This window comes from Bos indicus, chromosome 7, assembly GCF_029378745.1.
Source record: "Bos indicus isolate NIAB-ARS_2022 breed Sahiwal x Tharparkar chromosome 7, NIAB-ARS_B.indTharparkar_mat_pri_1.0, whole genome shotgun sequence".
Taxonomy (NCBI): domain Eukaryota; kingdom Metazoa; phylum Chordata; class Mammalia; order Artiodactyla; family Bovidae; genus Bos; species Bos indicus.
The window spans coordinates 17,522,871-17,547,558 of NC_091766.1; the positions used below are offsets into that span (position 1 = coordinate 17,522,871).

General features: G+C 54.5%; 2 protein-coding genes across 5 annotated transcripts; one reads left to right on the plus strand and one right to left on the minus strand.

Annotated features, from left to right (window-relative positions):
* Positions 1–139: 139 nt before the first annotated feature.
* Positions 140–9,956, minus strand: TRIP10 (thyroid hormone receptor interactor 10). 2 transcript variants are annotated; one of them, XM_070792958.1, is made up of 15 exons: positions 9,817–9,956; positions 8,534–8,649; positions 8,393–8,449; positions 7,365–7,512; positions 7,225–7,287; positions 6,909–7,013; positions 6,689–6,817; positions 5,764–5,910; positions 5,446–5,640; positions 4,226–4,393; positions 3,854–3,963; positions 1,263–1,395; positions 892–1,037; positions 681–802; positions 140–551 (listed from the first exon to the last, which is right to left on the minus strand). In XM_070792958.1, exons 1-15 carry the CDS (start codon positions 9,838–9,840, stop codon positions 403–405), a joined length of 1,812 nt encoding a protein of 603 aa, XP_070649059.1. In that variant the 5' UTR covers positions 9,841–9,956; the 3' UTR covers positions 140–402. The 2 variants fall into 2 exon arrangements, with proteins under 2 accessions (XP_070649059.1, XP_019819886.1); XM_019964327.2 differs by lacking the exon at positions 4,226–4,393.
* Positions 9,957–12,425: 2,469 nt separating this feature from the next.
* GPR108 (G protein-coupled receptor 108) lies at positions 12,426–19,636 on the plus strand. Of its 3 annotated transcripts, none has more exons than XM_070792962.1 (18): positions 12,426–12,583; positions 13,309–13,428; positions 14,496–14,546; positions 14,774–14,856; positions 15,810–15,934; positions 16,034–16,098; positions 16,177–16,245; positions 16,342–16,446; positions 16,632–16,765; positions 16,876–16,951; positions 17,420–17,493; positions 17,591–17,708; positions 17,798–17,928; positions 18,014–18,057; positions 18,278–18,327; positions 18,541–18,624; positions 18,915–19,039; positions 19,301–19,636. In XM_070792962.1, exons 1-18 carry the CDS (start codon positions 12,464–12,466, stop codon positions 19,371–19,373), a joined length of 1,647 nt encoding a protein of 548 aa, XP_070649063.1. In that variant the 5' UTR covers positions 12,426–12,463; the 3' UTR covers positions 19,374–19,636. The 3 variants fall into 3 exon arrangements, with proteins under 3 accessions (XP_070649063.1, XP_070649064.1, XP_070649065.1); XM_070792963.1 differs by having other exon boundaries at positions 16,037–16,098; XM_070792964.1 differs by lacking the exon at positions 12,426–12,583 and adding an exon at positions 12,723–12,808.
* Positions 19,637–24,688: the final 5,052 nt, after the last annotated feature.

A 24,688-nucleotide genomic window follows, 5' to 3' on the forward strand; every position in this document is an offset into this window, starting at 1 on the left:
CCCAGCAAGGGGCAGAGCTTGTCCAAGGTGTACCCAGGTTCATTGCCACTTCCTCATTCCCCCCCCACGTGGCCCTTAAGGAGGGTGATGTTTGAATATTCAGCCCCAGTATCCAAACCTAATAAGCCACAGACTCCAAGAGTTTTTCATCATTTTTTATATAAAACAAAATGACCCTAGCCGAGCGGCAGGAAGAAAAAAGATTTGAAACATGAGTATGTACATCAATGGTAGAAGGCACAGCGGGTCCATCTGGGGAGAGGAGTTAGGGGGTGGGGGGCAGCAGGTTACACAGGTCTCAGCCAAAGCCACGGGGGCAGAAATAAAGTGCGTAGGTCCTGGGGCCCCCCGTGGCCCAGAAGCAGCAGCCAACAGCCCCCCTATTCCCGCTTCCAGCAGGGTTCAGTTGAGCATGACGCGGAGGTAAGAGGTGGGCACGTAGCCCTCACCCCCCTGTTTCCGCCTGACCCGGGTCCACCCGTCGCCTTTGTCTTCTTCCATGAGACTGAGGTCCTCGCCCTCAGCCATGGAGATGGTGCCCTCGCTGGACCCTGTCACAGAATGGCAGTGGGCTCAGGTCTGCTGGAGGCGGATCTCAACAGAGCCCAGCCCCAAATGCCACCCTCCCCTGCCCCTACCCCCCACCAAAGTCACCAATGTACCACCCAGGCTGTCCATACCTTCAAAGTGGTAGATGGCCACACAGTGACCAATGGGGGAGGCAGGCTCCTCCTCAAATTCCTCATCAAACTCCGTGTAGATGGGGGCGTCCTGACCCTCCTCAGAGGGGGGCTCTTCAGAGCTGGTTGGAAAAGGCAAAGCAGTGAGAATAGGCACCCCTTACCAGGGTCCCGGGTCTGGGGACAGACCCAACCTGGCCTCCCTGCTCACCTCTCCTTGTTCTCTTGCGATCCACTGTTGCTGTTGCTGCTGCTGTCTGGCGGCGCGCTGGCTGGGGGGTCTGGAGGCCGGGTGTGCCGGCCCAGGGTGTCTCCCCGGTTGCTTAGGACCCGGCTCTCAGCTTCTGCCAGCCAAGCCTGAAAGGAGGGGACCGCACACTCAGCTCCAGGGCCAGGCTCTGGGGTCAGCCCACTCTGGGCCTGGAGGTTTCCTGAGATCACCCATGTACACCAGAGGCAGTGATGAGAAACAGCTGGAGCCCCCACCACCTACAACTCCCTGTCCCTCATTCTCCCCCTCCCCACCAGGCAGTGACTCAGCCAGGCCTGCCGGCCCCGCCTCTCCCCAGGGTCTGCCCTGACCTCATACTTCTGTACTTCCAGTTTCAGCCGTTCGATGTTGTTCAGGGTTTCCGTGATCCGGGGTTCCAAGCTGGCTGGGTCTCCCATCTGGGGTGTCTTTTCATACACATCCTTCATTTTCTTCAGGGCCTCCCTAGGGTGAGACAGATGGAGGAGAAAGAAATCCATGTGATTTAACAAACAAAAAAAGATGGGCTTTGCTTCAGGGAGCTCAGCCAGTGCTTCATAGCCTGGATTCAAATCCCAGAGCGGGCATTTCCTAGTTGTTCCAAAACTGTGTCTCAGTAGGCTTGTCTGTGAAAGGAGAATAATGGTATCTATATGTGTTGTGAAGATGAGAGCAGTGCCTTTACTGGAGTATAACTATGCTGGAGTATAGTTGCTGTACAATGTTGCGTTAGCAAAGTGAATCAGCTCACATGTACACATATATCCCCTCTTTTTTTGGATTTCTTTCCCATTTAGTCCACCACAGTGCATTGAGTAGAGGTCCCTGTGCTATACAGTAGGTTCTCATTAGTTATCTATTTTATACGTAGTAGTGTATATAGGGGGCTTCCCAGGTGGCGCTAGTGGTAAAGAACCACTCATGCAAGAGATGCAGGACATGCGGGTTTGATCTCTGGGTCAGAAGATCCCCCGCAGAAGGAAATGGCAACCCACTCCAGTATTCTTGCCTGGAAAATTCCATGGACAGAGGAGCCTGGAGGGCTACAGTTCATTGGGGTCGCAAAGAGTCTGACATAACTGAGCAATTAACACTTTCAGATTTTCATACTGAGTGCACACAGCATACCAGAAACCCATTCTAGGCATGAGAAATACAGCACTAAACAGAACTATGTGGATCCTACCTCTCAGGTAGGATACACATTGTCTCCTATGTGTATCACAGTCTCTCAGGAAAACAGGAATTCTAATGATCCATGTAAGGAGTTAGAAGCTTTATAAATGCTAGGTATTATTATTATTATTATCATTAGTCTCCTGTCCCTGCTTCCTCCATGTCTATATATACAGATGGTAATTGTTACACGCATGGACCTCTGGACGATGACAAACCTGGGTTCAACTTCTTCCCAGTCCTAATACCTGATGCACATTACAGATGAGGAAACTGGAAAGAGCTAGAATAAAGGCCAGTCCATTTGGACTCCAGAGCATGCACCAGTAACCCCAACATCATAAAAATCTCAGGAATGGGGACTTCTCTGGTGGTCTAGTGGTTAAGAGTCTGCACTTCCCCTGCAGGGGGCGCAGGTTCCATCCCTGGTAGGGAACGAAGACCCAGGATGCTGCTTGAGGTGCAGCCAAAAATTAAAAAAAAAAACGAAACGAAACACTCAGGAACAATAATCAAATGGAACTTTACACCAATAAAAGCCATTTTGTACAAGGAGTTCTGTGCAAAACAGCAAAATATCATTTGGCTGCCTATCTGCAAGTGGCAAACGTCATTCTTATTATGTAAGAGGACTGGGAAGAGAATCTTGCTGCTTGGAAAGTGTGAGTAAAGATTTTCTTTCTTTTTTTTTTAATCTGGCAGGTTTTTTTATTGTTAATATTCTAAGTGTTTTGAGTTATTCCATGAAAAAACCATATGCTTATTTTTTCTTTTAGCCAATGAATGGAGTGAATAAGACTCATAGATGTTTTTGATATTGAACCATCTTTGCATGGCTGGGCTAACCCCACTGATCATGATTTTGTTTGTTTGTTTTTTATTATTATTCTTTATTGTGGTATATACATAATATAAAATTTCCCATTTGTGCTATTTTTAAGTGTACAGATCCATGGCATTAAATTCATTCATGGAGTTGGGCAATCACCATCACCACATGATATAATACTGTTTTTAATACATTGCTGGACTTGGATTGGCTAGGATTTTGCAATCTAAGATCGTTAATTAAATAAATCCATAATTTGATTTTCTTGAATTCTTGCTAACTCAGTTTTGGAACTGAGATTCCACCAGCCTCCTAAATGAACTGGCAGCTTTCACTCTTTTTTTTTTCCCAGTCTTTTTGGCAGCATGTGGGATCTTCATTCTCTGACCAGGGATTGAACCTGTGCTCCCTGCATTGGCAGCATAGAGTCTTAACCACCGGACCTCCAGGGAAGTCCCTTTCACTTTTTTTCTGTTTCCTAGAATGACTTGTATAAGGTGGGAAGAAACTGTTTCTTCTACTTGCTGCGGCTGCTGCTAAGTCACTTCAGTCGTGTCCGACTCTGTGTGACCCCATAGACAGCAGCCCACCAGGCTCCCCCATCCCTGGGATTCTCCAGGCAAGAACACTGGAGTGGGTTGCCATTTCCTTCTCTAAGGCATGAAAGTGAAAGTGAAGTCCCTCAGTCCTGTCCGACTCTTATCGACCCCATGGACGGCAGCCTACCAGGCTCCTCCGTCCATGGGATTTTCCAGGCAAGAGTACTGGAGTGGGGTGCCATCGCCTTCTCCACTTCTACTTGCAGTTCACCTTATAAACCCATTGGGGCCTGGGGTTTGTTAGATCTTTGGGTACCATTTCAGTGTGAATCATTTATCCTTTCACCTTGTTCCTTACCTGCTCAGCCCCTCACCTTACCTCTGGTCCATCTCCTTCTGTAGTTCACGGTTCCGTTCTTCCAGCTGCTGCTGCAGTCGCTTTCTCTGCTGCTCCGGGGGCAAGTGGCTGAAATCCTCAGTCACCACTGTCTGCGAGGTGGAAGAGGATTGAGCTCCGGAACACAGAGTTTGAGCTCCCAGGTCTAAGATAGGCCTAAGACACACCGAGTCCACCTTCCTCCCTGCCCAAGGTTCTTGGGGGGCAAGGCCATGCACAGAGCGAAGCAGGTCCAGGTGGGGCCTTGGAAGGAGGGGGCCCAGCCTGCGGCAGGAAGCGAGCCCAGGGTCCCGCCACCCGGCCGCTGGGCGGGCTGGGGCCGCCCCCTCCTCCTCCCCCAGAGGCCTCACTTACCCCACGGCTGCCTCGAAGGCTGCGGAAGGATGCTAGCCGCGGTTTGACCGACTTACTGATCTCGCTCAGTATGGCCAAGGGGTCGAGGCCGGAGCGGGGGGACGGGGGTCCATTAGGTAATGCCGAGGGCAGGGGGCCCCCCAGGGGGGAGAGAGGTGGGGGACACGGCTACCGGCAGGGGCCAGGGAGGGCATGGGTCAGAAGGGTCGGGAGGATGTAGAGAACAAAGACGGATGGACGGATGGATGGACGGCGGATGGACGCAATAAAGAAAAAAGAAAAAAAAACCAAATGGAGAAAAGAAAAAAAAAAAAGTAAGAAAACCACAACTCAAGATACACAGTCACACACACAGAAAATGCATGCAAAGAGCAACACAAAAATCTGGGAGGTGACGGGAGGGCATTAGATTGTGAGCCAGAAGGCCAGACCCCTCCCCCTCTACCCCCCAACACTTCCCACCTCCCTTGCATCCTATGTCCAGTTTCTAGAATGGAGCCTGGGGGCACAGGGAGGCCCAAGTTTCTCTGCCCCACACCCAACCCCAGCTTTCTGGGCTCACAGTCTAGAAGGTGGAAGGAGAGGCATGCAGAAATCAAGGTCTCAGACAAAAATGGGGCCATAGATGTCAAGGGCAAGCTAAGAGAAGGGTAAAAGGCATGAAATACCAAAAGGGCTACAGCTGGGGTTTAAGCTAGGGGATTCAAAGCATATGTCGACAGGGATCGAAAGTATGAAACAGAAGTCAAAGGTATAAATTGGGCAGAGGAGGGGGTTGTCAAAGGTAGAAACCAGGGGCGTCCAGGTATGTGCCTGACATTGAAAGCCAAAAATCCCAAGAAAAACCAGCCTGAGGTTAGGGGGCCCAAAGACTCATCAGAGGGTTGAAGAGACTCAAGGGGAGTCCCTAGGGCTGGTGTCCCAAGCCCTCACCCAGCCCTGAACCCCAAAGCAGGTCTCTTCTCTCAGCCTCCTGAGAAGGAGCAGACAGACGCCACAGGCCCTCCCCTGTCAATCCGCCCCCACCCCACCCCCCCACAGCCTCGGGGGACTCCCAGACCAATGGCCCAGCCGCCTTCCTTCCCTCCAGCCCGGGCTAGCAGCCAAGAGGAAAATTCCTGCCCGGGACTCAGCGTTCCGGCGGCTGGGGCTGACTCAGTGTGGGCCCCTGCTGTCCCCACTCACACCCAGCCCTCCACACTGAGGGCCCCGGCCCCCACCTTGTTCTTCTTGCCGAATGGCCAGCGCTTAGCCCGGCTGCGGCTCGTGCCTCGGAGCTCTGGCCGTCCATCGGAGGGGGTACCCAGGCTGCTGTCCGAGGGCACACGGTTCATGGGCTGGCTAAAGTCTTCGAATTCCACATCACCCGGACGGGCAAAGCCTGACTTGTGCAGCTCAATTAGGACCTGGGAATCCTGGGGATGGTGAGGGGCAATCAGGGGCAAGACTGGGGGTCCAGCCTTCGGACTCCTACTTCTGCATACCACCCCCAACCACTGCTTGTCCCCCGTGGTCCACTGCCAGGACCGGGTACCCACATTCTTGGCATTCACAGCATCTGCCGCCACCTTCATGCCCTCCAAACACTTGGCGATGATGGGTACCACCTCCAGCTCAGTCTCTGACAGGAGCCCGTAACCAGCCCCCAGGTGGGTGGCCCGCCGCTCATCCATGTCCTGCAGCTTCTATAGAGACAGGGGGCACGGTTCTCAGGGGCATTGGTCGAGGGGCTGGTGGCAGAGTGATTCCCTCCTGAGCATAATGGAGCCCCACACTGACCACAGCCCCAAGCCCAGTTTAGCAGGGAAAACACAGAATTGAACACAGAGACTTCAAGCTCAGTGTGGTCAGGGGAGAAATTTCAGAGGCCAGGAAGATGTCAGAGAGGAATTTGAGGCCCTCCTTTTGCCTAGGGAGTCAGGAAAGGCTCCTCAAAGGAGGTGAAAATGTAGCCAGGAAGGGACTTCCCCAGTGGTCCAGTGGCTAAGGCACTGCATTCCCAATGCAAGGGGTCCAGGTTCAATCCCTGGTCAGGGAACTAGATCCCACATGCTGCAACTAAGACAAGGTGCAGCCTAATTAATTAATTTAAAAAATATACTAAGAAAAAAACACAGCCAGGAATTTCAAGAAAAAAGCAGACCCAACACAGATACTCCCAGTCTCAGTGTTGGGATAGAGAGTAGAGTACAGAGCTGAAACAGGAGAAGGGAAATTTGAGATCTTCCAGAGGGTTTGTTAGAATTGGGGCTTGGAAGAATGTAGGAATTACAAAAGGAAAGAACGACATCCCTGGCAGAAAGAACAGCTTGAATAAAATCGGAGAACACTTGACTATTTGGTTCTAACTCCTTTACAATTTAGAGATTAGGGCATTACAGCTGGGGTTTTGACAAGTGTATAGGAGTTGGTTACCTCTGGGGTTCTCTAGGGAAGGTGGGACTGGGGGTTTGTAGCACTCACATCAAATATCTGGGGCATCTGGGAAAAATAGAAGTGAGACTGGTCACGGTTGAAGCGCTGTAGTTGGGCTGCATACTCATTTTTGCTTTCTTCTGCCATATGACTCCGAAGGTGGGCTTGTTGTTTGGCCTGAGGAATATCGAGGTGGGGGGAAGGTCATAGCCCAGTTCTGGCCTTGCCTAACCCTGACCCCCAAGCCTGTCTCAGACCCCACAGGCACCTTCTCCACATCAGCCTTGGTGGCGTTGATATCCTGGTCAAGCCTCTCAGCGGTCTGGGCTGCCTTCTCAGCCTCCCTGCAGTCCCGTTCAAATTTACGTTTACTCTGTGTTGGAGACAGAACCGGAATGAAGGAGCTGCCCGCCATGGTTTCAGGGACTGGGGGGAAGTCACCAGCAACCGGGAGTCAGGGTGGGGACAACAGGCAGGTTGGAAACCCACAGGAGAGGAGGGGTCCCGGCCAGACGAAGTGAATAGACAACCTTCACCCAGCTGCTCGGGGCCAGAGCCTCGCTTCTCCACACCCACAGACTCACATTCTCCAGCTGCTTGAAGCCACTTTCCAGCTGCTGCTGGGCCCGACGACCTTCTTGGAAGTGCTATGGGAAGAGGGGGCGATAAGGCTCACCCTGATGTCAGGGGACCCTCGGGAAGCCCCAGAGAAGGGATCACCCACCATCTTTCTCTCCTGTTTCATCTCCTGCGAGTACTTGGCCAGCTCCAGACATACACGCACGCTGAGGTTCTCAGCCACCAGCTCCCGCTGGCCGGCAAAATCATTCACCTCCTGCAGAATCTGCACGAAGGACTGTTGCTGGCTGAACCTGGGGTGGGATGGAGGCGGGATGGGGGCTGGGGGTCAGGACCCCTGGGAACCACAAGCCCGCAGACCCACCTCCATATGAGAAAGCGTGAGCCCCAAGACATTCACCCCAGAAGCAACAATAAATTCTGGCCCACACCCCCAGCCCTCGAGGGGGACACAGAAACTCAGAATTCTCAGAATTTGGGGAGGTCTTAGAAAGGGGATACGATGCTTATACCATCTTTTTGCATCACTCTCGTGGTGTCAGTAGCAGCATCGTATAATCAAATACTATAAATGCTTTTGCAAGAAGCATTAGTATTCACATAAGTGAGATAAAATCCAAGAAGACCCTAATGAACTTAATTAACTTCATGTCAGTTCAGGTCTTGAGATTGCCTCCAAACAAGTGACCAGAAAACCTTTTGCTTTCTAGAGCTTTGGGGGTTTCCGGAACTGGAATAAAGTGAAATAAGCCAGGCATTGTTTTAACACACTATCTTAACCTTCATATGAGCCCCTACAAGGACATCGTCATCCCCAATTCACAGGAGAGGAAAACCAAGGCTCACAACATGAGTCACTTGCCCAGAGTCACTCATTTAATAACTGTGGGAGCCTCTCCCATTTAATAGGCGAGGGAAACGGAGGCTGAGAACTGAAGTCAAGTGGCCAAAGCAGTTCAGCTGGAAAGTAGTGGATTTAGAATTCCAAGCCAGGTAATTCGGTTCCTGCATCCAAGCTCACGCCTCTGGTGGAACTGGGGTGAGAAGTGAGGGATCTGTTTGCGGGGAGCCCAGCTTGAGAGAGAGAGCCCAGCTTGAGAGAGAGAGGAAGTGGGTCCCATACCCCTGGCCCTCCCAAATCTAGCCCTGTATCCATCCGGTGTTCGTTCTTACTTGGATTCAGGGTCATCTTTGGCAGGTCTTTTGGGCATGTATTTTTTCACCAGGCTCCTACGGAGAGAGGTAGGAAGGCTGAGCCCCCAGTCCTCCAACCGCTCCCCCTAACCCCAGGGCGCGGCCACCTTAGGGTCTCACCGCAGTTGCTTTGCATAAGCCTGCTCCACCTCCGTCCGCTCTTTCACGAACTTCACGTATCTGTCCAACAGGTCCAGACCCCACTGCGTGTGCCGCTCGAGCACCTCAAACTGATCCTAGCAGGGGGATTGGGAGGACCAAGGTCAGGACCCGGGGACCCCACAGCCGCCGACCCAGCGGCAAGGGAGCCTCCTGGCTCCGAGCTCCAAGAAGGAGTGGCTTCCCGGCCCCGCCCCGGAGCGGTGCGGGGGGAGGCAGGAAACCGGCGGGAACCCCCTCCCCTTCCCGGGAAGGGCCAGAGAACTGGGGCGGGGCCCCAGCCGGACTACAGGGTCCCCTCTCCCGGCGTCCAAGAGGGGTGTGGAATGGGGCAAGGCCACTCCCCCTGCCCCGGGTCCCCTAATCCCCCCCAGATTCCGGAAAATCCGGCCGGCCTGGCGTGAGTCAGGGCCAGAGGGGCAGGGTTCCCTGCAGCTTGGGGGGGCCCTAGAATGGTGGGAGCGCGGGCATCAGGTTCCCCCGGTCGCCACGCTTCCCAGGGTCCCCCCAGGGGCGACTCAGTTTTCCTCACTGACTCCACTTTACCTCCAAAAGAAATCCCAGAGTTGGTGTTGGGGGGACGATCTAGTTAACCCAGGGCACCCAGGAACCCAGGAGTGCCACCGCCCCCAGAAAGAGGAGGGGTCAGAGGTTCCGGCTAGGAAAGGGGGAAAAAATTCTGGGGCTTCCAGGGCATAGGTTCGAGGCGATTGGTGGCGGCCCCTCCCAGTGCCTAAGGAGGGCTGGGGGAGGGGGCTGAGGCCGAGGCTCGCAGCCCCCTCCCCCCTACAGCGTCCCAATCCCTAATTGTAGATTAGAGGCGACGTGAAGGCGGTTTGGACTTCCAGGTCCCACGTGGGGTTGGAAGTGGCCAGCGGGCCCCCTCCCCCGCCCCAGCCGGACAGGCGGACGGCGGGCAGGGACCCAGGGGCCGTAAGATAAGCCGCCGGCCCAGTCAGGGCGCTCAAAATAGGTGACCTCTCCCGGCTGCTCAGGCCTGGTCCCAGGACTTCTTCTGCCCTCCTCACTATGAACCCCGTACCTCAGTTTCCCAGCGCGGCAACTGAAAGGTCGCCCTCCGCTCCGGGGCGTCCTGAACCGCCCTGGGAAACTCCGCGGAGAGAGGGGATTCCAGGGGTCGGTGGAAGGAAACGCGCAGAGATCCCGCTGGGGTACTGCAGGGGCAAATCGTGGGTCTGGACCCCAGGAAGGGAGGAACTTGGAGTCAAGCGGAACAGACTCACCCACAGTTCGGTGCCCCAATCCATGCTGCTCCTGCCGCGGCCGACGCCTCCACCGCACCCGGTCCCTGACGCCCGCCGCCGCCGGGAGACTCAGCCCAGGGCGAGGAGCCCGACCCCGCCCCGCTAAAGGCCCCGCCCACTCCAAGCTCTGCCACGCCCCGTACACTCTGCCACGCCCCCGCACTCTTGGAGCCCTGGCACGGCCCCCTGAAAGCAAGAACCCCCTCCAAGGAGGCGGGCCCCAACGGACGCCCCGCCCCTTGTTAAAGGAATGCGCGCCACCCGACGCCACTGGATAGACCCCTTAAAGGACCCCCATCCATTTTCCAAATCCCCTGGGACCCTTTTGTCCACCCCATCCCTGACCCCGCCCTGGACGGTTTTTCTTTTCCTCTTTCTTTTCAATCATTCATTAAAGGGCCAAGACACTAAAGCCCCAACCCAGGAGGTTTTCACCCCACTCCATCGCAGGGAGAACTGAGGTCACCCCGCTCTTGCGGGCCGGCCTGGCTCCAGACGTCTACGTTCGTCCCACTAATGGTCTGGTCCCTCCGGCCACAGGGCGGATGGGAAGACTTCGATCCTGTCCAGGACGCGCCTCCGCCAAGGCCGGGTCCATTAGTGCCCCTACCGCATCCTGCCTCCCTCCCTAAAGTCTACGCCGGGAAACTGAGGACGGGCTGTCCTTGGGGCGTCAGGCCCAGGCCTTTACTCGGCTCCCGTACAGTTCGAGCTTGCACCTGCCCATTTCCCAGTCTCATCCATTAAGGCCCAATCAGGTTTAATAGTTTGCATAGACCCTAGTATTCCTACTCCACCACTCCCCTGCTCCTCGAACCCTTGGGCTTGGAAGTCTGTCACCTCTCTCATAAAAGTCAGTTCACACACTGTTAATCCCTTTGAGGCACTGGGATGAAAGGGGCGAGATCCAAGGAGCAACCTCCCCCAACTCCCATCCTCTCCTGCCTTTGGTAGTTTCTCTTTGGTTACAGAGGTGACAGTCGCCCTGCTGGGGCTGAGGGCTTTGGACCCCCTGGGACAAGTCAGGCTCTGAGCCCCGTCTTCCAGGACACACGAAATACAACACGGCTAGGATAGATAGCTCCAGTAACCCACACTGGGACAGACGGCTCTGCGGGGACCTGGCCCCACCTGCTGGTGGCTTCCGAGTTAGAAAACTTCAAATTGCAAAATAGACGGGCTCCAGAGATTAGATGGAGAAGGAAACGGCAACCCACTCCAGTACTCTTGCCTGGGAAATCCCATGGACAGGGGAGCCTGGCAGGCTACAGTCCATAGGGTCACAAAGAGTCGGACACGACTGAGTTATTGAGCATGCATACCAGAGGTTAGAGGGTCAGATGGAGTCAGAAACTCAGCCTGGGGTCTGGAACTCAGCGGCTCAGCCTGGGAGTTAGGGTCTCAACTGAAATTGGGGTTCATCCCAGGTGGGCACCACAATTGGGATGGGACCTGACTAGGATCGGAGGTTTAGGAGAGGGGTGAGCCACTAGTCGAAGGCCTGGGACTCAAACGAAGGTCCACAGGTCTGTCCTAATCTGAGGTCAGGGCTCAGTCTTTATCTGAGATCTGTCTAGGTGTAAATTCAGCCAGAGATTAAGGCTCAGTAGAGTTGACTCATTGGAAAAGACTCTGATGCTGGGAGGGATTGGGGGCAGGAGGAGAAGGGGACGACTGAGGATGAGATGGCTGGATGGCATCACCGACTCGATGGACGCAAGTTTGAGTAAACTCCGGGAGTTGGTGGTGGACAGGGAGGCCTGGCGTGCTGCGATTCATAGGGTTGCAAAGACTCGGACACGACTGAGCGACTGAACTGAACTGATAGGCTGAGAGTAGAAGGGGAAGGGAGAGCTGCGTTTCAGCTGAGGTCAGGACTCAGCTGCAGGTAGGCGCTCAGCCTGGTGTTGGGGTTCAGCCTGAATCAAGATTGTCCTGGATTCTGGGGATGGGACTCCATCCAGTGGCCTCACTCCAGGATATAAGTGTCCGCCTAAGCCTGGTAACTCAGTCTGGGATCACAGGTCATTCCAGGGTCATGATTTAGCTTGGGGCCAGGTTTTGGCCTTTCGGTGGATCTGCAAGATTAGGAAAACGAGACAGACTTTAGCAAATGCAAGTGTTTACCAAAAGCCTGAGCTTTGGCAGGGAGCCACATCCCCAGGGGAAAAAGGGGAAGTCTGTCCTTAGGGATATTGGGAGATGTAGTTTATTGTATGCCCCCATTGAGTTGTTTGCTGCCCCACCCCCTCCAACCTTGCGTTGTGGGTAATGTAGTTCTGAACGGATCTGTCAGTTAAGAGTGGGTGGAGGAATTCCTCTTCAGGGAAGGATATCAGATCCATCACAATTGGTTAGATGAGCTTTCCATCAACCTACATCCGGGACAATCTTTCTAGTGATTGGTGGGTGTGAAGGCGGGGTTAAGCAATATTAGCATTCCCATTCGGGACTGGTGCTGTCCATTTGGTGTTTTACAGGGGCGGGCGCGAGAGGAGGCAATCGGTGATTGGCTGGGAGGGCTCAAAAAGCAGAAGGGTCGGCCCCCACCGTGCGGCGATTGGTTCACCGGTAGGCGGGCCTGGGGGCGTCAGAGGGGGTGTCAAGGGAGGCGGTGGCTCCAGAGATGGCAGTGAGCGAGAGGAGGGGGCTCGGCCGTGGGAGCCCCGCGGAATGGGGACCGTGGCTACTTCTGCTGCTGCTGTTAGGCGGTTCCTCTGGACGCATTCACCGGCTGACGCTGACGGTGAGTCCCGCCGCGTGGCGGTCTGGGGTGCGGGGCGCAGCTTTGGCCCGGAAAAGCCCCTAGCTTGGAGTGGTCTCGTCCTATCTCCCCCGCTCCTTATGCGGGATGGAGAGGTCCAGCGCCCCCTGCTTCAGGCCAGGAGTGGTCTCGCCAGAGGAGCCCTCTCAGTGGTTCTTTTGAAGATGCCTGGCCTGCTGCGCTGGGGTCGTCCCTTGCCCACAGCGGGTGGGGCTTCACCTCTGGGGACCCAGGACTCTGAGGCCTTTAAATTCTTGGGATCGCTTTGGGGCTGCTAGGGACCCTTGACGCCGCCCAGGGAAGTCCCTGGGGGTTCTAGAATGAGAGTACTAATTGGGATCTTGGGGACTCAGTTGGAACCTAAAAATTTTCCTAGAAGTGAGGACCAGGGTCCCCAAGATGCGTAATCCTGCTTTACGGGTGATGCCCACCTCGTAGGGAGAATTCCACGTATCCCAGACCTTTTCTTCCTGGACTCTCCGAATGGTGGCCAGAGGATCCCGAACCATTCTGTGCTTACCTGGAATTGGTCTGGGGTCATGGCCTACAGGGGTGGCCCTCTCTTTCTCTCCCGTCACCCTTTGAACCTGTCCTAAATACAGAGATACCGGGAGGGGGCCGAAGCCCTTGGCGGAATCTCGTGCCAGAGCCCTGGGGCTGGGCTGGTGGGAAGTCTGAACTGTCTCTGTTTCCTTGGTCTCCGGCAGGGGGAGAAGCGAGCAGATATCCAACTGAACAGCTTTGGTTTCTACACCAACGGCTCCCTGGAGGTGAATCTGAGCCTCCTGAGGCTAGGCCGCCAGGATACAGAAGAGAAGGCCCCGCTGGTGAGGGGCTTTGGGAAATTTGCTGGAGGAGGGAGAGGTGCACAAGTTTCTGAGCCCAGCCACCCCCCCCCCCACCCCCCAGTTCTGGATTCACATCGTAGCTCTGCCTCACCCTTGTGATCGTGGGCCAGTCCTTTGGTCTCTCCTGAGTTTTTATTTGCTTATCTGTAACTGAGGAATATTTGCTTATCTGTAACTGAGGAGAAGGCAATGGCAACCCACTCCAGTACTCTTGCCTGGAAAACCCCATGGACGGAGGAGCCTGGTAGGCTTCAGTCCATGGGGTCGCTGAGTCGGACACGACTGAGCGACTTCACTTTCTCTTTTCACTTTCATGCGTTAGAGAAGGAAATGGCAACCCACTCCAGTGTTCTTGCCTGGAGAATCCCAGGGACGGGGGGAGGCGGGGCTGGTAGGCTGCCATATATGGGGTCACACAGAGTCGGACACGACTGACATGACTTAGCAGCAACTGAGGAATACTTTCTCAGGCTATATAGGAAGCTGGTGAGAGGGGAGCCTACCAGTGAACGGGACAGCCCCAGTTCCTGCAGTCAAAATAAGAGGCTAGTGTTATTGAACCCCCGCTGGGTACCCATATACTGCAAATCAATTTCCATGAGTCTGTTCTGTCATAGCCACCTTTCAGGATCCCTGTGATAATATTACACCTGTAAACCAAATTTTACAGGTGTTTGTACAGACTCAGAGGTATGTGGCTTACTCAGAGTCCCAGAGCTTGGATGTAGATCCAAGTGTGTTGGATTCCAGAGCCCAAGGCAGGAAGCCGTAAACATTCTACTTATTTTTTACATCATCATTTTAAATTGGGGGTGGGGGGGAGAGGAACCAGCGAAGGTCTCCTGGAGGAAATGACATCCTAGTCGAGTGGTTAGGAGTTAAAGGAAGAGGATTGGGGTGCTGGGGGCAAGTAGGAAAAGTCAGTGAATGCAGGATCTCCCCCTTAGTAGGTATTAAGGAAGTTCGAGGTTATGTGTCTGTTGCCACTGATAGAGGTCCTTGCTGGCATCCCCCACCTCACAGTCTCTTTTCTTTCCACTTGCCAGGTGGGGTTCAGTCTGACCCGGGTGAGATCTGGCAGCATTCGCTCCTACTCAGTGAGTGGTAGGGATGAAAGTGGGGAGAGGACGGTGGAGGGGCAGAGGCAGAGGAAGGGGAGGGTTGTCTGTTGGCCTCTGAAACTCAGAGGCCCCTGTCCTCTCCCAGAGAGGAAGGGAGAAACTCACCCTTGCCCCGGGGAAGGAGGAGAGGATGGGGAGGGAGGCAGGGTGGGCCTGGACCAGTGGGTGGGGGTAACCAAAGCTCCCTACTGCCCACCCTCCAGAATCGGGACTCCCATGAGTGTCCTCTCCGGAAAAACAGTAGCAGCCTCCTGGTTCTCTTCCTCATCAACACCAAGGATCTGGAGTGAGTATGGGGGCTACTCTAAAGATCCATCACTGGGGTGTCCCTCGTAATACCCATGTGAGCTGATCAGGTGGAATGAGAACCAGCCAGAAACAACCTTATGCCTTTGGAGAAAGCCACTCGCTTTTGTTGTTGTTGTTAAATTTTAGTTATTTATTTTTGGCTGCACTGGGTCTTTGTTGCTGCACATAGGCTTTCTCTACTGGTGGCGAGCAGAAGCTACTTTCTCTCTACTTAAGATGCTCTGGCTTCTGATTCCTATGGCATCTCTTATTGCGGAGCACGGGCTCTAGGGCATTCGGGCTTCAGTAGGTTCGGCAGGTGAGCTCTAGAACGCAGGCTCAGTGGTTGTGGCGCATGGGCTTAGATGTTCCATGGCATAGGGGATCCTCCCAGACCAGGGATTGAATCCATCTCCCCTGCATTTGGCAGGTGGATTCTTTACCACTGAGCCACCAGGGCAGCCCTCCCTGGTGGTACAGCGGATAAAAATCCACCTACCAATGAAGGAGAGGCAGATTCGATCTCTGGATCAGGAAGATCCCCTGGAGTAGGAAATGGCAACCTGCTCCAGTATTCTTGCCTGGAGAATCCCATGGACAGAGGAACCTGGAGGGCTACATTTCCATAGGGTCCCAAAGAGTTGGACAGAACTGAAGCGACTTAGCATGCACACATGACCAGGGAAGCCTGACAGCATTTTCTTACTAAATAAGGTGTATTTCAGTAGAATGAGTGACTTGGTATCATGGGAAGTGACAGATAATCCCTGGTGCTAGCAACACAGGGATGTGGCAGCCATCTCGATTGGATGGTGGCCAAATGCTGCCACTTGATGACCACTGTTAGAGCCCCCCGAGAGAGGAGACCCTGAGGACCTGAGTGGCCATTGAGTCCCTCAGCACAGCTGGTGTTCCTGACCTCGGGCTTCAGCCGCCCCACATCATCCCCAGGGTCCAGGTACGAAAGTATGGGGAGCAGAAAAAGCTATTCATCTCTGCTGGGCTCCTCCCGGAATCACCCTCCGAACCAGGGCTCCCGAAGTCAGAGCACATGGTCACCCCCAAGGTGGACCACGGTGAGTCGGGCTGGGAGGAGTGGGTGGGCAGGGGTGCTCCATACATCCCCCCATCGTTCTGCTGTCTGTCCATCTCTGATCTCACCTGTGTTTCACCAGCAGGGACCACTGCTGCACCTGACAAGGCCAAGTCAAAACCCACAGGGTTACAAGGGGACCGGCAGGTACGGGAAGCCAGGGCAGGAGGGAGGAAGGCCCCGCCCCCATAGGGGCAACTGATGCTCCATCTCTGTCCCCCGCAGGGTGTCAGTGGGAAGGACCAGGAGCTGGTGTTGGGCCTGGGCCACCTCAACAACTCCTATAATTTCAGTGTGAGTATCTGGGAGTGCCTGCAGCCCCTCCCCTCCACAAAGTGGAGACGCCCCCAAGTTGAGGTCCCCTCTCCCCTCTGTCCGCCCGCCTCTCAGTTCCATGTAGTGATTGGCTCTAGGGCCGAGGAAGGCCAGTACAACCTCAACTTCCACAACTGTGACAACTCGGTGCCAGGCCGGGAGCAGCCATTTGACATCACGGTGAGTGGAGGGGAGGGCAGTGGGACCATGGAGCCCTCACTGCGGGCCAGGTACCGTGTGTGCCTCAGGGAGACGGGAAATCTGAGGATCAGAAATGAGAGAACGGAACCTGGACACTCACACTCAGGGCCCAGCGTGTCTGGAGCTAGCCTGTAACCCCCTGTCCCCCACTGCTTCCTCCCCAGGTAATGATCCGGGAGAAGAACCCCGAGGGCTACCTGTCAGCGGCGGAAATCCCTCTTTTCAAGCTGTACATGGTCATGTCCGCATGCTTCCTGGGCGCCGGCATCTTCTGGGTGTCCATCCTCTGCAAGAACACGTAATGCCCTTGATCCTGGGGGTCCTCCACCTCCTGTCTCCCCACTTTCCCATCCCTGCCCCAAACTAATGCCCTCTCTCTTCTGTCCCTCATCTCTCCTCCCCCTCCAGGTACAACGTCTTCAAGATCCACTGGCTCATGGCAGCCCTGACTTTCACCAAGAGCGTCTCTCTCCTCTTCCACAGTGTGAGAGTCTGGGGCCAGGAACAGCGTGGGGTGGGCTGGAGTCTCTGGGGCCAGGAAAAAGCCCCTACAAGCCACTCCCCAAATCTCTGCAGACCCTGGGCTGGAGAGTTCCATATGTCCATCCGAGTGTCCATCCATTTTATCACTGTAGCCAGCTTTCCATCCAGCCCTTCTGTCCAGCTGTGATAGCCCACCTTTCAGTCTGACTATTTGTGGGTCCAGCTGTGACTATCAACCAGGCCGATTATCTAACTGTCCATCCGTCCGACTGTGACCTTCCCTCCATTGTCGCGGGTGTGACTGTCTCTTTCTCTGTCCACGCGCCATCCTGATTGGAACCGTCTGTTCCTGTCCCCTTCCTGGTCATCCATCCATCAGTGATTGTGCATGTTCCCAAACCACCATCCATCCACCCTCCCCATTCCCCTGTCCATCTGTCTGACTGTCAATCCATCCACCCACCTCCAGATCAACTACTACTTCATCAACAGCCAGGGCCACCCCATCGAAGGCCTCGCTGTCATGCACTACATCACGCATCTGTGAGTGCCCCTTTCTGCTGGGCAAGGTGGTGGGGAGGCAGACAGAGGAGGGCTGGGCCCCCAGGGTCTCACCACACCTCCTACCTCCCTCCGCCAGGCTGAAAGGTGCCCTCCTCTTCATCACCATTGCCTTGATCGGCTCCGGCTGGGCCTTCGTCAAGTATGTGCTGTCAGACAAGGAGAAGAAGATCTTTGGGATAGTGATCCCACTGCAGGTGCCTAGGGAGGTCCCAGGGGCGGGGCTGGTGGGCGTGGCTACACACGCCCAGTCCCCCGCCCACCTGCCCCGCCCCCTGCCCCGCAGGTCCTGGCCAACGTGGCCTACATTGTCATGGAGTCCCGCGAGGAGGGTGCCAGCGACTACGGTATCTGGAAGGAGATCCTCTTCCTGGTGGATCTCATCTGCTGTGGCACCATCCTGTTCCCCGTGGTCTGGTGAGGACCCCCACTAGGCCCCTCCCGCTGTGGGCACGGGCAGGGGCAGTACTGACTGCCCCCTGTGTCCCTCCCTCCGTCCCAGGTCCATCCGGCATCTCCAGGACGCGTCTGGCACTGATGGGAAGGGTGAGGCTGTGCCTGGGGCCCTTGGCTGGCTGCTGGCCCCTCTTGCTGACCCCTGGATGCTCCTCCCATCCCTCCTCTGACTGCCTCTCCTCCCACTTACCTTCCCTTGCACATCCCTCTCCACACTCTGCACCCAAATGTCCTCTCCTCCACCCCTGACCCCTTCGTCCTGCCCCCAGAGTCCTTCCCTTGACCCCCACTCTCTGTGCCCACCGTTCAGTGGCAGTGAACCTGGCCAAGCTGAAGCTGTTCCGGCATTACTATGTCATGGTAGGAACCCTCTGCTCACTCGGGAAGTTTGGGAGGCGGTGGTGGAGCGGGGGCGAGGGGGCAGACGACAGCCAGCTCATTAGCAAGCACACCACCCTAACGCCTCCATCTGCAGTCCCTTGGAGCCCGGCCCCGCTGGCCCCCACCCCAGGCATCCCCAGCGGTGCCGGTGGTCTCATCCCCCGTTGACCTCTCACCCCTACGCCCCTGCAGGTCATCTGCTACATTTACTTCACACGGATCATTGCCATCTTGCTGCGGGCGGTCGTGCCCTTCCAGTGGCAGTGGCTGTACCAGGTGAGCACTGAGGCCCCAGGAGGGGCGGAGGGTGAGCCAGACGATAGCGGTGGAGGCAGGGGGAGTGTGCCTGACACTCCCACTGCACCCTCTCGACCCCTGAGGGGATGAGACCACCGGGACCCCTGGGGATGCCTAGGGTGGGGGCCGGGGAATTATCGGTGGAGGGCAGGGGGGCCGGGCTTCAAGGGACTGCAGATGGAGGGGTTAGGGTGGGTGTACGTACTAAGGAACGGGCTGTCGTCCGTTCCCCCCACCCACCCCCCACCTCCGCCTCCCAAACTTCCCAGCTCTTGGTGGAGGGCTCCACTCTCGCCTTCTTCGTGCTCACGGGCTACAAGTTCCAACCCGCAAGGGATAACCCGTACCTGCAGCTACCCCAAGAGGATGAGGAGGGCATGCAGATAGAGCAAGTGTGAGCCCTAGGGCTGGTGTGGGTGGGGCTTTGGCAGCGAGGGGGCGGGGCCTGGGGCGGGGCCAGGAGGCTCTGGGGTGGGTGTGCTGGGACTGAGTGGGTGGGCCTAGGCAGTGGGGAGGAAGGTGGGGGGGGGCAGTCTCAGCACGGGTGGGTGGGATCTGGGCGAGGCCAGGAGGCTCGGGGTGGGCGTGGTGAGCTTCGAGGGTGAGACTTGGCTCCCCTCAACTCCTGGACCACCTCCTTACTCTCTGCCTGTAGAATGACCGATTCTGGGTTCCGGGAAGGCCTGTCCAAAGTCAACAAAACAGCCAGCGGGCGGGAGCTGTTGTGATCAGGTCTCCACCTCAAACAGTCCTTCGTCCTTCTTCCTCCTCGTCTCTTCAGACATTCCCTGCTCCGGCTTCTCCCAAAGACAGTGAGGGGAGGAGGGGGCCGGTGCTCACAGGGCACCCAGCATCCTGGGACCAGAGTTCCTAGAGCCCGTTCAGAAGACGACAGACAGCCTCCATCCCCCACAGATGTTGAGCACCATGGCCCCACCCGGGACCAACCCCCCACTTGCAGCTGTACAATAATGACCCATCTGTTTTGTTACGCTGGTCTCTTGCCTTTTGGGGGGTTGGAGAGCGCATGCAGAGGCTGTTTGGAATTTAGAGACCCCTGGTGGGGATAGGAGCGGGGGTTGAGGTTGCAGTACCCATTACTTAACACGTTCAATAAGTATCAATTGAGCCACCACTGCATGCCTGCCCCACACAGGACACAGCAGTGACCACAGTCCATCCCAAATCCCAACACTTAAGTGCCTGCTTCCAGCACAGGGTCCTGACCCAGCCTGGGGAGTCAGAGGTGAGCAGAGAGAGAAGAAAGGGATGCACAGGCCCAGATGAGGGGACCGCCTGTGCAAAGGCTGGAGGGGAGGAAAAAATGGTTGATTGGATGACCGCAAGTGGCTCAGTGTCATATCTTTTTGCCTTTTCATACTGTAAAACATTTCTCTCACAATGGAAACAGTGAGAGACTTTATATTTGGGGGCTCCAAAATCACTGCAGATGATGACTGCAGCCATGAAATTAAAAGAAGCTTGCTCCTTGGTAGAAAAGCTATGACCTAGAGAGCATATTAAAAAGCAGAGCCATTACTTTGCCCACAAAGGTCCATCTAGTCAAAGCTATGGTTTTTCCAGTAGTCATATATGGATGTGAGAGTTGGACTAGAAAGAAAGCTGAGCGCTGAATAATTGATGCTTTTGAACTGTGGTGTTGGAGGAGACTCTTGCAAGTCCCTTGGACTGCAAGGAGATCCAACCAGTCCATCCTAAAGGAAATCAGACCTGAATATTCATTGGAAGGACTGATGCTGAACCTGAAGCTCCAATACTTTGGCCACCTGATTCGAAGAACTGACTCATTGGAAAAAACCCTGATGCTGTGAAAGATTGAAGGCAGGAGAAAAGGGGTGAGATGGTTGGATGGCATCACTGACTGGATGGACATGAGTTTGAGAAAGCTCGGGGAGTTGATGATGGACAGGGGAGCCTAGCACGCTGCAGTCCATAGGGTTGCAAAGAGTCGGACACGACAGCTTCTGAACTGAACTGAAATGAGGTGGCTCAGGCTGAGTGCTGTGTGCCACATCTTAGCTAAAGCCTGGGGTCTTTAGAAAAGCTTATGAAGCACAGAAAGACTGTTTAACTTGCCCAAGGTAACACAGCAAAATGTTGGAAGGCTCAAGACTCAAAACATCAGCAGTCTGGTTCCAGAGCTGCCCTTTACCATGGTATGCACTGCCCGCTCTGCACCCAGACTTGCCCCCAAGCCTCTTGATCTTGCCCGCATTTGCTGTGCAGCCTGTTAAGTAGCTTAACCTGTTTCCTTTCATGTAAAATGGGGACCCCAGAGAGCTGAGTATCACACATCATGATGGGAATCTGGCTCAGCACAGTGCCCTGCAACACAGCCTGACCATTTGTGAATTTCCCCCAACCTCCAGGAGTGCAGATTAGAGGTGCACCTGTGCACACATCTGTGCACACACCTGTGGGCAGGTGCCCGTGATGCATTTTGCTCTGCCCCACTTCGCCCTTCATCTAGAGCACTCAGAACCTCTTCTGGACCCTTGAGAAATATTCCTTGGTGGGGACTGCAGGCATGGATGGGCCAGGGGGAGGCAATCAGGCTGGGGTCAAGGCTATCTGCAAGCGGAAACAGGTCCAGCTAGGGAGGGCCCAGATGAATATATATAGCCCAGCCAGACAAAGAAGGAAGTGGGAAGGCATTGCAGGCTGAGGAAATTCTGCAGCAAGGCGATGCCCAGAACAGTTTGCAAGTTCCTCTACAGGTCTGGCAGGGGTCGGGGTGAGGGCAAGAGCAACTGGCAGAAGCCTAAAGGCAGGCAGACATTCTTGGACTTTATGCTGGGGCCCACGGGAGCCAAGAAGAGTTTAAAGCAATGAGGGACTTGGTTGTCCAGGGATGATGTTTTATTCTTCGTGTGTGTTAGGGCATATGGCTCTCCCAAGTTGTCCCCTCCCTAATCCCCACAGCCTGGGACTATGTCCCCTTACATGACAAGAGGCACTTTCCATGTGTGATTCAATTAAGCATGTTAGAATGAGGAATGATTCTGGATTGTTCAGATGGATGCATTGTCATTACAAGAGTCCTTTTAAGAGGGGGGCACTTCGCAGGTGGATCAGATGGTCAAGAATCTGCCTGCAATATAGGAGACCCAGGTACGATTCCTGGGTCAGGAAGAACCCCTGGAGAAGGGAATGGCAACCTGCTCCAGTATTCTTGCCTGGAGAGTCCCATGGACTGAGGAGCCTGGTGGGCTATAGTCCATGGGGTCGCAAAGAAATGGACACGATTCAGTGACTAAAACTAGGAGGGTCAGGATCAGAGAATGAGATGTGATGGTGAAAATGATGTGGGTTTTTTTGTTTGGTTGAGTTTTGGTTTGGTTTTTGGCTGTGTCAGGTCTTAGTTGCTGCACACAGAATCTTCAATTTTTGTTGCAGCATGTGGGATCTTTAGTTATGGCACTCAGTATCTTTTATTTGCTCCCTGTGGGATCTAGTTCCCCAACCAGAGATGGAACTCGGGCCCCCTGCATTCAGAGTGCAGAGTCTTAGCCAGTGGACTGAAGAGAAATCCCTAGAGTCATGCATTTTGAAGATGGAAGAAGCCATGAGCCAAGGAATGCAGGCAGCCCATAGAAGCCTGAATAGCCCTGATACAGATTCTCCTCTAGAACTTCCAGAAGAAACACAGCCCTCCTGACACCTCAATTTCAGACTTCAGCCCTCCAGAGCTGTAGGATAATAAACATATTGTTTCAAGCCACCAGAACTGTGATCATCAGAAACTCTGGAACCCACCTGCCTGCTTCAAATCTCAGCTTCTACCAGCTAGAGGCTCTTAACCAGGTGGCCAAAGCCCTGTTTCTTTATCTGTAAAATGGGGATAGTAATAGCACCTAACAGGCTTGCCCAGTGGCTCAGTGGTAAAGAATCCACCTGCCAATGTAGGAGACTTGAGTTCGATCCCTGGGTTGGGAAGATGCCCTGGAGAAGGAACTGGCAACCCACCCCAAAATTTTGCCTAAGAAATCCCACAGACAGAGGAGCTTGGTGAGCTCCAGCTCGTGGGGTCACAAAAGAGTCAGACACAACTGAGCAACGCAACAACAGTAGCACCTAAGGCATTCAGAATAAACAAGATGTGCAAAGTTAAGATGCATAAAGTCAATAAGATGCTGCCCCTGAGAGGTTCACAGTCATTAGCATGTATTCTGGTATTATGCATCATAATTTTGTAGAAGGAATGCAAAGGTGTGTTTTAGAAAAAAATCCCCAGGAACTTCCCTGGCGGTTCAGTGGTTAAGGCTCCACACTTGCAGTTTGAGGGGCGCAGGTTCAACCCCTGGTCAGAAAACTAAGATCCTACATGCTGCACCATGAGTCCAAAGTGGGGGAAAAAATCCCCAGTTGCTGTGGACTAGATGACCTGGAAGAGGTGAGTTTACAGCAAGGAAGCCAGGGACCACAGGGGTGGAAAGAAGGATGGGTGGGGAGAGACAACCGAGGGGTCCCAGGGAGGATTATAGGGGATGAGGGAGAGGGAGGAAGAGGGAACTCTGGCTTGGAGGCCTGGAGCGGCTGTCACTGAAATAAGGCAAGAGAAAGGAGAAGCAGATGTTAGTAAAAATAAAAATACAGTTCAAGTACATCCTGCATGCACCAAGTGCTGGGTGCCTGTCTGACCACTAGCTTGCCTGATGATAGGTGCTGTCACCTCAAAACTCAGAGGGAGGTTCCGTAGCTGCGATGTCTAATTTAAAGATGAGGAACAGAGGCTGGGAGAAGGCAGAGCTGGAGTCAAAACTTCTGGCTTGGAATTCACTGGTGGTCCAGTGGTTAGGACTCCACTGTCACTGCTGATGGCCTGGGTTCAAACTCTGGTTTGGGAACTAAGATTCTTCAAGCTGAGTGGCACCGTTCAAGAAAAAAAGAAAAAAGAAAACACCCCTGGCCCCTGTATCCCCCAAGGTGGAGGGTTCCTGGTGTCTCTGCTTGCATATGCATGAGTAGGTAGGGGAAAGGAGCCAGAGGGCAAATGGATGGGTTCCATCAGGCCAAGGTTAGCCCAAGTTAATGAGTAACAAGTAGGGGAGAAGGGGGAGCCTAGGCTGCTGGTGGTGGAGGTGGAGGTGGAGACAGGCTCTGGGTCCTGGAGAGAAATTTCCAGAAAGCAGTGTAGCACCCATCCTGGAATGGGTGGGGGTGAAGAGAGGAAGATGGATGTCCGCTGCTCCCAGATGTGGCCACGCCTGTGTGGGGAAAGGGTGGGGTTGGGGAGATAACAGTACTAAGGCAAATGCAGAGAACTAAAGGGGAGAGGGGCACCTGGGCTCCCGTCACTCAGAAATCACGCCCATTTCTGCCCCCCTCCCCATTCTATTTGCACCCTAGCTAGGGTTGCCAGACAAAATACAGGATGCCCAGTTAAATCTGTATTTCAGATAAGTAACAAATATTTTGGGTTTCTCTGGTGGCTCAGTGGTAAAGAATCCACCTGCTAATCCAAAACAACTCGGGTTCAATCCCTGATCCAGGAAGATCCCCTGGAGAAGGAAACGGCAACTCACTCCAGAATTCTTGCCAGGGAAATCCCACGGACAGAGGGCCCTGGTGGGCTACAATCCATGGTGTTGCAAAAGAGTTGGGCACAACTTAGGAACTAAACAACAACAAGCAAACATACTCTGTGTAAGAGTCTCCTAGGGGGCGTCCCTGATGGTCCAGTGGTTAGGGCTCTGGGCTTCCAGTGCAGGGGGTCCTGGGTTTGTTCCCTGGTCGGGAAACTAAGATCCTGCAAGATGTATGGCATGGCCAAAAAAAAAAAAAATCTCCTACATATTCCACTTAGAACCTGCCCAGGCAGCCTCGCTCCCCCTGGGTCCACACCCAGGAATGCCTCCTCTTTCTCCCCTGCTGGCTTATCTTTCCCATCATCCTCCTCCCAAACTTCTGGATGCAAATATCCATTCCCCTGAAAAAGGCCTGGAAGAATTCCTCTTGTTTCCTTCCCTCCCAGGAGACCTTGGTTCACTTTCACTTCCATCCCTCTGGTCACCTCCTGGAT